Source organism: Megascapheus bottae, chromosome 5 (assembly GCF_031878675.1).
Source record: "Megascapheus bottae isolate mThoBot1 chromosome 5, mThoBot2.hap1, whole genome shotgun sequence".
In the NCBI taxonomy this organism is placed as follows: domain Eukaryota; kingdom Metazoa; phylum Chordata; class Mammalia; order Rodentia; family Geomyidae; genus Megascapheus; species Megascapheus bottae.
This window is the reverse complement of record NC_143513.1, coordinates 11,506,864-11,517,562: the sequence shown is the minus strand read 5'-3', so window position 1 is coordinate 11,517,562 and position 10,699 is coordinate 11,506,864. Positions and strand designations below refer to the sequence as shown.

Sequence of the window (10,699 nt, the reverse complement as noted above, 5' to 3'; positions counted from 1 at the left end):
GGAAGCTGAGATCTGAGCACCAAGGTTCAAAGCCAGCCCAAGCAGAAAAGACTGTGAGACTTATCTCCAATTAACCACCAAAAAGCAGGAAGTGGAGCTGTGGCTCAAGCAGTAGAGCTCTAGCCTGGAGCACAAAAACTCAGGGACAGTGCCAGTGCCAGTGCCTTTAACTGTAGCCCAAGAAGCGTAAGAAACAAACAACAAGAAACCCAGGGTAATGATTGCTAATACTAAGTTCAGGCTCTGTCCTAAGCTTAATACACTTATTTATTCATGTAACCATTAAAACAATCTTTAAAAAAAAGATGATTATATTATCCCTGGTCTTCAGGTTACAGGTGAGGAGACTGAAGCAGGAACAGGGAAAGCTGGAGTCTCATGGGAAGTAGTGGTACTGGCCTTGATCCCAAGACACCAGGCTCAACCACTCAGGTTCCAGGATGTGTGATGATTTGGGTTTAACAACTAGACAAAACAGAGCACTTTGGTAGAGAAAATAGGTTAAACACAAATACATTTATTTCTCCCCAAACAGTATTCCATCCTTTCAATTTTTAAACTTCTTTAAAAAATCAACTGTCTCTGAAGTTTCCTTACTCCTATTAAGTTGATTTAAAAAAAAAAAAAAAAAACTCAGACTGAGCAAAGCAATTTGCCAGCCCTGTTATCCAGTGAGCTGTAAATCCGCCCTTCCTCACAACACAGAAAGGCAAGATCAACGATCAACTGGATAGAGTTGTTCTAGGTGTCCTCAGACGAACCTAAACCCAGCACCCATGCATTCCAGGAACTTACAGACCCCTTTGTAATTATCTAATTCAATGCCCGGTTCCTTTTCATAGTCAGAAAATAAGAAATCACCCAAGGGAGAGACCCTTCACAGCACTGTTGATAATCAGATTAAATTTGGAGACATCCCAGAGCCCTGTTCTTCAAATATTAAAATACTTTCTAGTAGTACATAAAGAATGTCCAGTTGTATTCTGTTATGTTCTATAGAGTTTGGCTTCCCCTTTTTTGATGATATCTTCTATTTCTTCTGAGACCTTTCCATTGTAGTCATTTGGTTCTATTGCTTTTAACTTCTCTTGATAGTCCAGAGGTAAACCATTTTCCTTTGCACCCAAGCAAATAACCTAGAAATGGTTAGAACAAATAGATCCTGTTTAGTTAGGAACATAATACAATAGATGTACCACAACTCTACATCCATGGTCAGAACCTGAAACAGCTTCAGAGAACACGAGAATCAGTAATTACAGGGAAAAAAAAATTAGATGTAACTTTTCCTCTCACTCTGACACAACACACAGGAATTTTCAAAGCTGCCTGAAGCATTGTCACAGAATGACAATCTTTTTTGTGTGTGTGTGTGGGTCATGGGGCTGGAAGTCGGCCTGGCTCCTGTCCCTGGGCTCTTTAGCTTAAGGCTATCGCCCTACCCCTGGGCCTGGGCCCTATCCCTGAGCTCTTCAGCTCAAAGCTAATGCCCTACCCTTGAGCCAAGCCCCACTTCCCATTTTCTAGAGGTTAATAGGAGATAAGAGTCTCAGGTCCTATTGCCTGGGCTGGCTTTGAACCACCATCCTCAGATCTCAGCCTCCAGAGTAGCTAGGATTAGAGGTATGAGCCACTGCTCCCAGCCAGAATGACAATCTTAATAATGTAAACAACTTCTTCTATTTAGATTTATTTAGATTAAGACAAAAATATACTTTATGTGATAGAATTTGCATTTAGGAAAAACCATCATTTTGTAGAGAGAAGCTGTTCTGACCTCAGTCCTCTGGTCTACTCAGAGACATGGCACTAAATGGACACATTGGAGACCTGTACCAGGCTAGATGATTAACACAGTCACTACACTGAGAAATTCCTGGAACTTTCACATCCTGATTGAAAAGGAAATGGGAATCCCATATTCTTGTCCTGGTCATACAAGGGTAGCTTCCCTGACCGTGAATGCCCCTGACCCTTGACTCTGACCCTGACCATCAAGTGACTTTTCTTTTCTACTGAAGGGTCGAAAGCATTTTGACAGTAGTAAATCTATTTTTCCCAGGGAAAAAAAAAGTGAACTCCAGTGTTCATGAAATACTGTTTTGTGAGGAAAGATAGTTATAATTATAAAAAAAACATACATTTAGACTAAATCTATTCAAAAAATTCTCATACGTGTACACTTTAAGAATTCTGAGTTAGGGGCTAGGAGTGTGGCTTACTGGTAGAGTGCTTGCCTAACATGCATGAATCCCTGGGTTTGATTCCTCAATATCACATACACAGAAAAAAGTCAGAAGTAGTGCTGTGGTTCAAGTGGTAGAGCACTAGCCTTGAGAAAGCTTAAGGACAGTGCCTAGGCTGTAAGTTCAAGGACTGGCAAAAAAAAAAATTCTGAGTTACAGATATTTTTTTTTTTTTTTTTGCCAGTCCTGGGCTTAGGCTCAGGGCCTGAGCACTGTCCTTGGATTTTTCTCAAGGCTAGAACTCTACCACTTGAGCCTCAGCACCACTTCTGGCTTTTTCCAAGTATGTGGTACCATGGGATTGAACCCGGGTCTTTGTGCATGCTAGGCAAGCACTCTACCACTAGGCCAAACTCCCAGCCCAGTTACAGAGATTTTTTAAAGCCTTTTTAAACCAAGTTTTAGAAACTGTTCTATTGTTAGCCATGAATTTATATAGTTTACATTTACACACATACATTCTTCTGGTGCTAAGATTGAACTAAGGGCCTCACTCATGTTGAGAAAGTACTCTACCATTAAACCAGCCCTCAGACAGTACTTAGAAACTACTTCTTATATAGATATATATCATTTTTAATATAGTTTTATTAACATGATGTCATATGAAATTTAAAATGGATGAGACCTTTGGAAAACAAAACATTCTTCAGTTTATCTCAGTGAAAATTAAGTCTCGTTGAGGCAGCTTACCTTTTTGTACTGTGGTGAGGGGGGAGCACTCTCATAGTTAGTCATCAAGTAACTTCGACAGGCTATTTCTTTCCCTTCTTGAGTAGAAACTTTAATTTCTATCACAACATATACTCCATGTTTAACCCCTTCTTGCCTAAAACCAGAACAGCCAAATATTTACCGTTAATTCAGGAAAGTTGGTTTACTGGTTAAAATCTTTTAATTAACTAGTGGGTATGGGACTAGCAATCTAACTGCCTGTAAGGACATATTTCTCCCTGCATAACTTGGAATATGGTAAACATGTTAAGTAATAGTATTCCAAAACACACTTAGCATTTTACCTGGGGAGCCTGAGATTCAGTGGTAGAGCTGGTCCTAGATTTAATGTTATAGTCAGACAGCTCTGAGACTCAGTGGTACAGTCGGCTCTGAGGCTTAGTGATAGCCCTAGACTAGTGGTTCAGCTGGCTCTGAGGTTTACTGGTACAGTCAACTCTGTATTCACAGGTTCCACACTCACAGATTCAACCAACCTCTGATCAAAAAGTATTAAAAAGAAGAAACTGGTTCTGAACCAAATGTATAAACATGTTCTTCCTTGTTATTATTACCTTAAAAATAAGGTCAAACAATTACGTCTACATTTACATTGTGTTAGTTATTGTAGTGATGTACAGATGACTAAGAATACAAAGCAAGATATGCATAGGCTATATAAAAGTACTATGTTAATTCACAAAAGGGACCTGAACATACACGGTTTTAATATTTGTGGGGTCCTGAACCAAGTCCTTGTGGATACTGAAGCCCAGGGTTTCTAACAGGGCTCTGTATACTTCTCCTGATTGAACACTTGCTTCAGTGTATTTATTGCTGTCTCAATACACTGAAACACTGCTCTCATAAAAGACAGGCTGCATCTTCTGACAGCATGAGTATGTACCTGTACAGAAAACTGCGACAGCTTATTCTTGCTTGAATGAAGCAAGAATGAAATGAGTCCAATAACGCATTCTTTTCAAGTTCTACTTGTTTCTGACAATTTGTTTTGAATTAATGCCTGACCACACAACTTGGATAGTTCTAGTTATAAAAATTATCTACTATAAAAACTGTCTGGGTGCCAGTGGCTCACACCTGTAAGCCTAGCTACTCAGAAGGCTGAGATATGAGGATGGCAGTTCAAAGCCAGCCTGGGCAAGAAAGTCCATGAGATTCTTATCTCCACTTAACCATCGGAAAACCAGAAGTGGTGTTATGGCTTTTGAGCTGAAGAGCTCAGGGACAGTGTTCAACCTGAGTTCAAGCCCCACGACCGACACCCCCAACCCCTGCCAAAGGAAAAAAAACCAAAAACTACACATTCTAATATGCTGCCCATGCTTCCACAAATTATTATTTATTGGCTGAATTATTTATTACTTGTTGATTGATTCAACTGCAATCCTTTGCAAATCATTTTCTTTTTCAGTACTGGGATTTGAATTCTGGGCTCTGGGCTTGCTTGCAAGCATCCTACCATTTGAGGCATACCCCCAGCCCTTTTTTTCCTTTATTTTCCTTTTCACACAAGGTCTCATACTTTTGGCCCAGGCCAGCCTTGGACTGCAATTCCTCTGCCTACACTTCCCATGTAGGTGAAATCACAGTACTTTACCACTACACCCAGCTGTAATCTTAAATAAAAAGAAAAAAAATGAAACAGAATCAATGTATTTGAAATCAACAACAAAAACAATATGAAAGTTGCCATGCCTTTTCACAATATAAAACTATAAAAATAATTTTTATAGAATTTGTTTGTTTATTTAATTCCAGTCCTGGGGCTTGAACAGGCCTGGGTTCTGTCCCTGAGCCTCTCTGTATTCAAGGCTAACACTCTACCACTTGAGCCACAGTGCCACTTCCAGCTTTTTTTTTTTTTTGGCCAGTCCGGGGCCTGAGCAATACCCTTGGGCTTTCTTAAGGCTAGAGCTCTACCACTTGAGCCACAGCACCACTTCCAGCTTTTTTCTATGTATGTGGTACTGAGGAATCGAACCCAGGTCTTTGTGCATGCGAGGCAAGCACTCTACCACTCTACCACTAGGCCAAACTCCCGGGCCCCCAAAATAATTTTTTATAAAACATAAACAGAATAAAATATAATGACTTCTGTTTTTTTGTTTTTTAATGGGTCATGGGGCTTGACCTCTGGGCCTAGGCACTGTTCCCCTGAGCTCTTCAGCTCAAGACTATCACCCTACCCCTGAGCCACAGCCCCACTTCTCATTTTCTAGTGATTAATTGGAGATAAGAATCTCATAGCTTTGTGGTGTCCAGGCTGGCTTTAAACTCAGAACCTCAGATCTCAGCCTCCTGAGTCACTAGAATTACGGCATGAGCTACCACACTCAGCTAATGGCTTCCTGTTTTTTAACAGAAGAGATTAAAATCCTCCCCCCAATCTCAATGAGAAAGTATTATCCTCCTAGACTTTTGATCTTGAAATATAAAGAATATGTTTGAGAAGGTAGAAATATAGTTTTGAAAAACTAACACACAAATATACATCCTCCCATAAAATCCATTTTCTGAATTAGTTAACTTATAATTAGAAGCCACCTACTCATCCAGGGAATTTAAATTGCTTTCGTTCATTTTCCATACTACTCCCCATACTTCATCGCCAGGACTTTGAAAAACAGTAGCTATACCTCCATGCCACCTTTCACTTGTTTTGCCTTGGAAATTGCCAAAGTCAAGCTTAAAATCCTACAAAGGAAATCAAAGTAATAGAATCAATATTCACTTGAGCCCAAATTTCCCTTCTGAAAATAAAAAGAATTTACCTTGAACTCCATGTAAATAAGCCATTCAAAAAACTTTCAAGTTCCTCCTATGTGTAGAAGCTGTAGGAAATAAAAACATTAAAAAAAAAAAAAAGATACGAACCCCAGGTCTCAAGGACTGTATTTTTTATATTTTCCTTAAAAATGAAATGTATATTGAAGTACAGCATCTTAAAATTTTAAGAAAAGGATTAAGGAAAAAAATCTTATAACTCCAATATTTTAACATGACTACTTTCATTCTGCACATTTCTTCCCAGTCTACTTACATGTGTGTACATTGCTTAGAGACATGCTAGGTAATGGACACACATGAGTTATAATATGCCTTAATGTCTGGAGAGCATGCCACAGCCTCTATTATTCTATATTTTCCCTAATGGGAGCTAGTATTTGATATGATTGTAAACTTAAGAATGTTGTATGTGATGGAAGGAAGAAAATGAGAAAGAGGGAACAGCTGATGCTAAGCAAAAGGAAAGAAATATACATATCACTAAATCTGGAAAAAATAGTTTTATTGTTGATGTTCAAAGAATTAAACTTCTTTCTCAAAAGCTTCTTTCTCTCAAAAACTTGAGGTTTTTGTATTTTTCACTTTTCGTAAGCATTGTAGACTAGAATAATGCTTATCATTGTGAAAGTTAAAATGTGTTTGTGACTTTAGCTAAGTATACTATGTCATAGTACTGTGAAATATATATAGTTACTTAATCTCAATAAAGAAATCTTTGAGGAAAAAAGAATGCATCCTTAATTATAAGAAGACAAATTTGATGTAAAAACCAATGTTAATAAATTCTTTAAAAAATACAAAAACAAATGGTGGGACCGGGAGTTTGGCCTACTGGTAGAGTGCTTGCCTAGCATGCACAAAGACCTGGGTTAGATTCCTGGGTACTACCTACATAGAAAAAAGCCAGAAATGGTGCTGTGGCTCAAGTGGTAGAGCTCTAACCTTGAGAAAGTTCAAGGATAGTGCTCAGGCCCTGAGCCCAAGCCCAAGACTGACAAAAAAAAGAAAAAAGAAAAAGAAAAAAGAAACGGTGCCCCAAAATTATACAAGACAAAAGCTATGGTACAGGTAAGCTCATAAGAGCCTTAATTTAAGTATTAAAGTGAAAATCTGAGATGTGTTGAAGTGTTGCTTGGAAGTTAGATGGTACTTTATTAAAGGAAGATTGAATGGGGGAAAAAAAGACAAATTTGTATAAATATGAATTGTACTAATCTATAAAATCATGAGAGCAGCTAACACTCAAACATTACTGGGTGTTATACATAGTGTCATTAGCTTCATATAGACCACCAGCTTTTATTCTACAGTGACTTTATTATATTTATTTTATAATAAGGAAACACTGCAGCCTGAAAAGATCGAGCAATTTGCCTGCTATCTCCAGACTGACTGTTGGAGCAACAACATGAATAACTGAGATGACAGAGTGGAGAAGAATAAAAGACCTCTAGGGAGATCTGTTTTCATCTTTCCAGGGATTAGTTCTCTTGATAGACCAAAAAGGCAGGAATCAATAATAACACTAGTGTCCTTTTCCAGTTTTATATCTTATTCCTGTCATTTGTTTTCTCAAAAACTCGATCAGATACGTTGGTTTGAGCACTCAGGACCTTGAACTGGCACAGTGAGTGATTTCTAGCACCAAGCACCCCTAGCAAGACATCAATATGTCTGATCAAAGCTACAACCATACAGCGATTGGCTGTCTATTGGTAAATCCAACACACAGCTCTCATTTTTCTTCTTGGTCCATTTCTTGGCTGTTTAAGACATGAATAACCACTCTCCTCTGCCAGGACTTCTTTTCAGATTTTCAGACTCTTCTTTGATCACTCCAAATCCCCTTTGCCAATCCTCATCTACTACTAGATCTTTAAACGGTGGTTTCTCAGGAGCTTAGCCTAAGCCCTTTGTTCATTTAGTAATTTGCCCAAGATAATCTCATCTCTTCCAGCAGTTTCAAACACTACCCAGTGCTTTCATCATCTTTCAAACTAGTATTGCTCCTGAGCCTCAAGGGTGATTAGGACATGGCCTAGCACACAGTGGGTACCTAACAGATATTCACTAATATCTGTTTTATTCACTTGGCCAACTAACTAGCAAGCATTTTACTCAGTATGTTCAAAGTGAACTTATACATTTTTTACTTGCCAACTTGGTATTTCTCCTCATACACATCATCATCATCTGCCTGGTTGTGCAAAATCTTGAGTCCCACCCTTCACAGTCAATCATACCAGCTATCTCCTATCTCTCAAATCCATCTGTCTTCCCCTGTCCACACCCTACTTCAAGGTACCAATCATCTTTGGCTTGGCTGGGCTCCTCACACCCACATCTGTCCCTTTCAAACCTATCTTCCCTAGCAACCAGAGTGAGCTTTCAAAGACATTCCATTTCATTTGCTTCCATTCCATGGTGCTTAAATGGCAGGCCGAAGTCTTACTTGGCCACTGTAGTCCCTGTTAATATATGGCCCTTTCCTACATTGAAAGATCATCTTCCTCTTTCCTTAGGACCTTTGCACATACTACTCCCTTGTCTCTTTTCTTCCCATCTCTTGAATAATTCAGATCTCAGCTTAGTATTAGTCCAATTTTACAGGCTTATGCCTGTAATCCTAGCTAATCTCAGGACCTGTTTCAAAGCCAGGCCTGGGCAGGAAAATCCCTGTGAGACTCTCATTTCCAATTAATCACCAAAAAACCAGAAGTAGAGCTATGGCTCAAAGTGGTAGAGCACTAGCCTTGACCAAGAGCTCAGTAACAGTGCCCAGGCCTTTTAAAAATCCCCATAGCCAAGCCAGGAGTTTGGCCTAGTGGTAAAGTGCTTGCCTTCCAGTACAAAGACCTGGGTTGGATTCCTTGGTACCACCTACATAGAAAAAAGCCAGAAGTGGTGCTGAGGCTCAAGTGGTAGAGCTCTAGCTTTGAGAAAGTCCAAGGACAGTGCTTAGGCCCTGAGTCCAAGCCCAGGACTGGCAAAAAAAAAAAAAAAAAGAAATGTACTTTTTACCTGACTTATGTAACTGTAACCCTTCTGCATATTACCTTTATAACAACAATTTAAAAAAAGCGAAAGAAAGAAAAGTCTCATTGTAGTGGAGGGCTTCCGGGCCAAGTCCTCTGGTCAGACACTGATGTATCTTGCATGTCTCATTTGACTGACCACACCTATAAATGAACCATTGTCTATGTGGTATTTCTTTCCCCAGCTTTGATATAACCATCTGGATTTCCTTCTACATTGGAGACATTCTTCATGAGTTTGGGGATGGGGAGTATCAGGACCCAATTCTAAAGCTCCAAAGGCTTTAGAAGCCAGTTTTTTTTGGTTTTGTTTTTTGGTTTGTTTGTTTTTCTGAGATTTGCTTGAGTCAGAGCATGATACATGGCCAAGACTTAACAGATTAGGGCATCCCAAGGACTCCAACCAGGTGTGACTGCACATCATTAGTCTCAGTAACAACAGGGGTACAGCACAGATGGTGATGGTAATGCATGATACAGAGATGTCTGCCACTGATAGTGGTAACAGTGGCTCCCTGACAATGCGGCTGTGCTGGAATGCTGCCTGTACCCCGTTTATGCTGGCCTGTTTAGTCAGCTTTTGCTCCTGCCTTTCTGGTCATTCTGTGCTCTCCAACTGCCTTTCAACTTTTTTTTTTTTTTTTGCTTAAATCAGCCAATTTCTGTTGCTTCCAGCTAAGAATTCTGACAAATTTAGCATAGGTTTCATTCAATAGTGTCAAAAATTTTGTGCACGATTCTCCTATATGTTGGGAGAACGTTAATCAATTTTTTTTATCCCCGAATTGTCCTGAAGGACATGTGCTAACTGAGATGAGCATGTTGTACTGAAGGGCAATGATGAAGCAACAGTGGTAAAATTCATCCAGCCTCTAATCCGAGGAAGACCTGGTCTCAGCTTTCGGGATCTCTTTGACAGGAGGGAAGTAAAAGATTTCTACAATATTACTTGACAAGTCCCGTAACAAGGGACTCGACACTGCTTCCCCTCCCGGGAGAGCAAGTGACCGTATGTATGCTAGGATGCGCGGGGGGTTGGGGGCGAAGAAGGGTGAGCCCAGACCGGGTGAACTCGGGGTCGAGGACGGGTAGGGGCAGCCCAGCCCAGGAGGACGTGGGGTCATGGGGGGGAGGCAGAGCCCCGGTCAGGAGGGTCAGCTCTCCAGCCCTCCGCAGGCCTCCCGGGGTGGACGCAAGCAGTCCCTCCGCGGGCCGCGCACGGAGCCTCGGTGCACTCAGCTGCGGGCCTGCGGGGCGGCGGGCACTGACCTGCAGGCGGGCCACGCAGCAGAACGCGGCTGAGGGGTTTCGGAGGTGGATCCTCTCCGAGAGCAGGTTGCTGCCGTAGGCGAAGTAGAGGAAGGAGTCCCCGTGCTGGCCGGCGCTGTCCTCGTAGGCCGAGCTCGTCATGGCTGACAGAAGGAAGACGCCAGTCCTCTCGACGCCCGCGGAACCCGCGGACAGCCTGCCGGCTTAGAGAAAGACCGCTACGCGGGGGCGGGCGGAGCCCAGCCAGTGCCCTTCTGATTGGCTGCGACAATCCCGAGAGGACCGCCTCCCGTGATTGGCCCGTCCCTCCCCACCCACCTCCGGCCTCCGCGGGGATCGCCACGCCCTCCAGCCACGTGACGACGCAGGCGCCTTCTTCATTGGACGAGCTCTTCTGATGTTCTGCCCACTTCCCCAAACGCTCTCTGACTGCCAGGTATCTTCGGGCCAATGGGTCTCGGCTGGGCCTCACCCGTGGGGGCCTCGCGGGCGTGACTGAAGCGGCTTCCGGGCTGTGGGAGATCTAGCGGAGGTGTGATTGGGAGCCACTGGGCCCGTGAGGGCCCCACGGCGCCCTCGCCCAGCGGCTCATCACGTTCACTCACCTGGCCTCCCGCCCCAGCC

At 42.0% G+C, this 10,699-nt stretch overlaps 1 protein-coding gene across 2 annotated transcripts; it reads right to left on the bottom strand.

The window, feature by feature from the left end:
- Positions 1–497: 497 nt before the first annotated feature.
- On the bottom strand, positions 498–10,287 carry Ggct (gamma-glutamylcyclotransferase). Of its 2 annotated transcripts, XM_090332693.1 has the most exons (4): positions 10,076–10,287; positions 5,533–5,678; positions 2,940–3,075; positions 498–1,136 (listed from the first exon to the last, which is right to left on the bottom strand). In XM_090332693.1, exons 1-4 carry the CDS (start codon positions 10,214–10,216, stop codon positions 987–989), a joined length of 573 nt encoding a protein of 190 aa, XP_090188819.1. In that variant the 5' UTR covers positions 10,217–10,287; the 3' UTR covers positions 498–986. The 2 variants fall into 2 exon arrangements, with proteins under 2 accessions (XP_090188819.1, XP_090188820.1); XM_090332694.1 differs by lacking the exon at positions 2,940–3,075 and having other exon boundaries at positions 993–1,136.
- Positions 10,288–10,699: the final 412 nt, after the last annotated feature.

Excerpts from the sequence above, each read along its gene's own strand:
- Ggct (XM_090332693.1), bottom strand. The coding sequence starts at position 10,216 with ATGACGAGCTCGGCCTACGAGGACAGCGCCGGCCAGCACGGGGACTCC. Across the intron at positions 5,679-10,075 it reads GCTGCGTGGCCCGCCTGCAG|GATTTTAAGCTTGACTTTGG; the intron begins GTCAGTGCCCGC and ends TTTCCTTTGTAG. Across the intron at positions 1,137-2,939 it reads CCTCACCACAGTACAAAAAG|GTTATTTGCTTGGGTGCAAA; the intron begins GTAAGCTGCCTC and ends AACCATTTCTAG.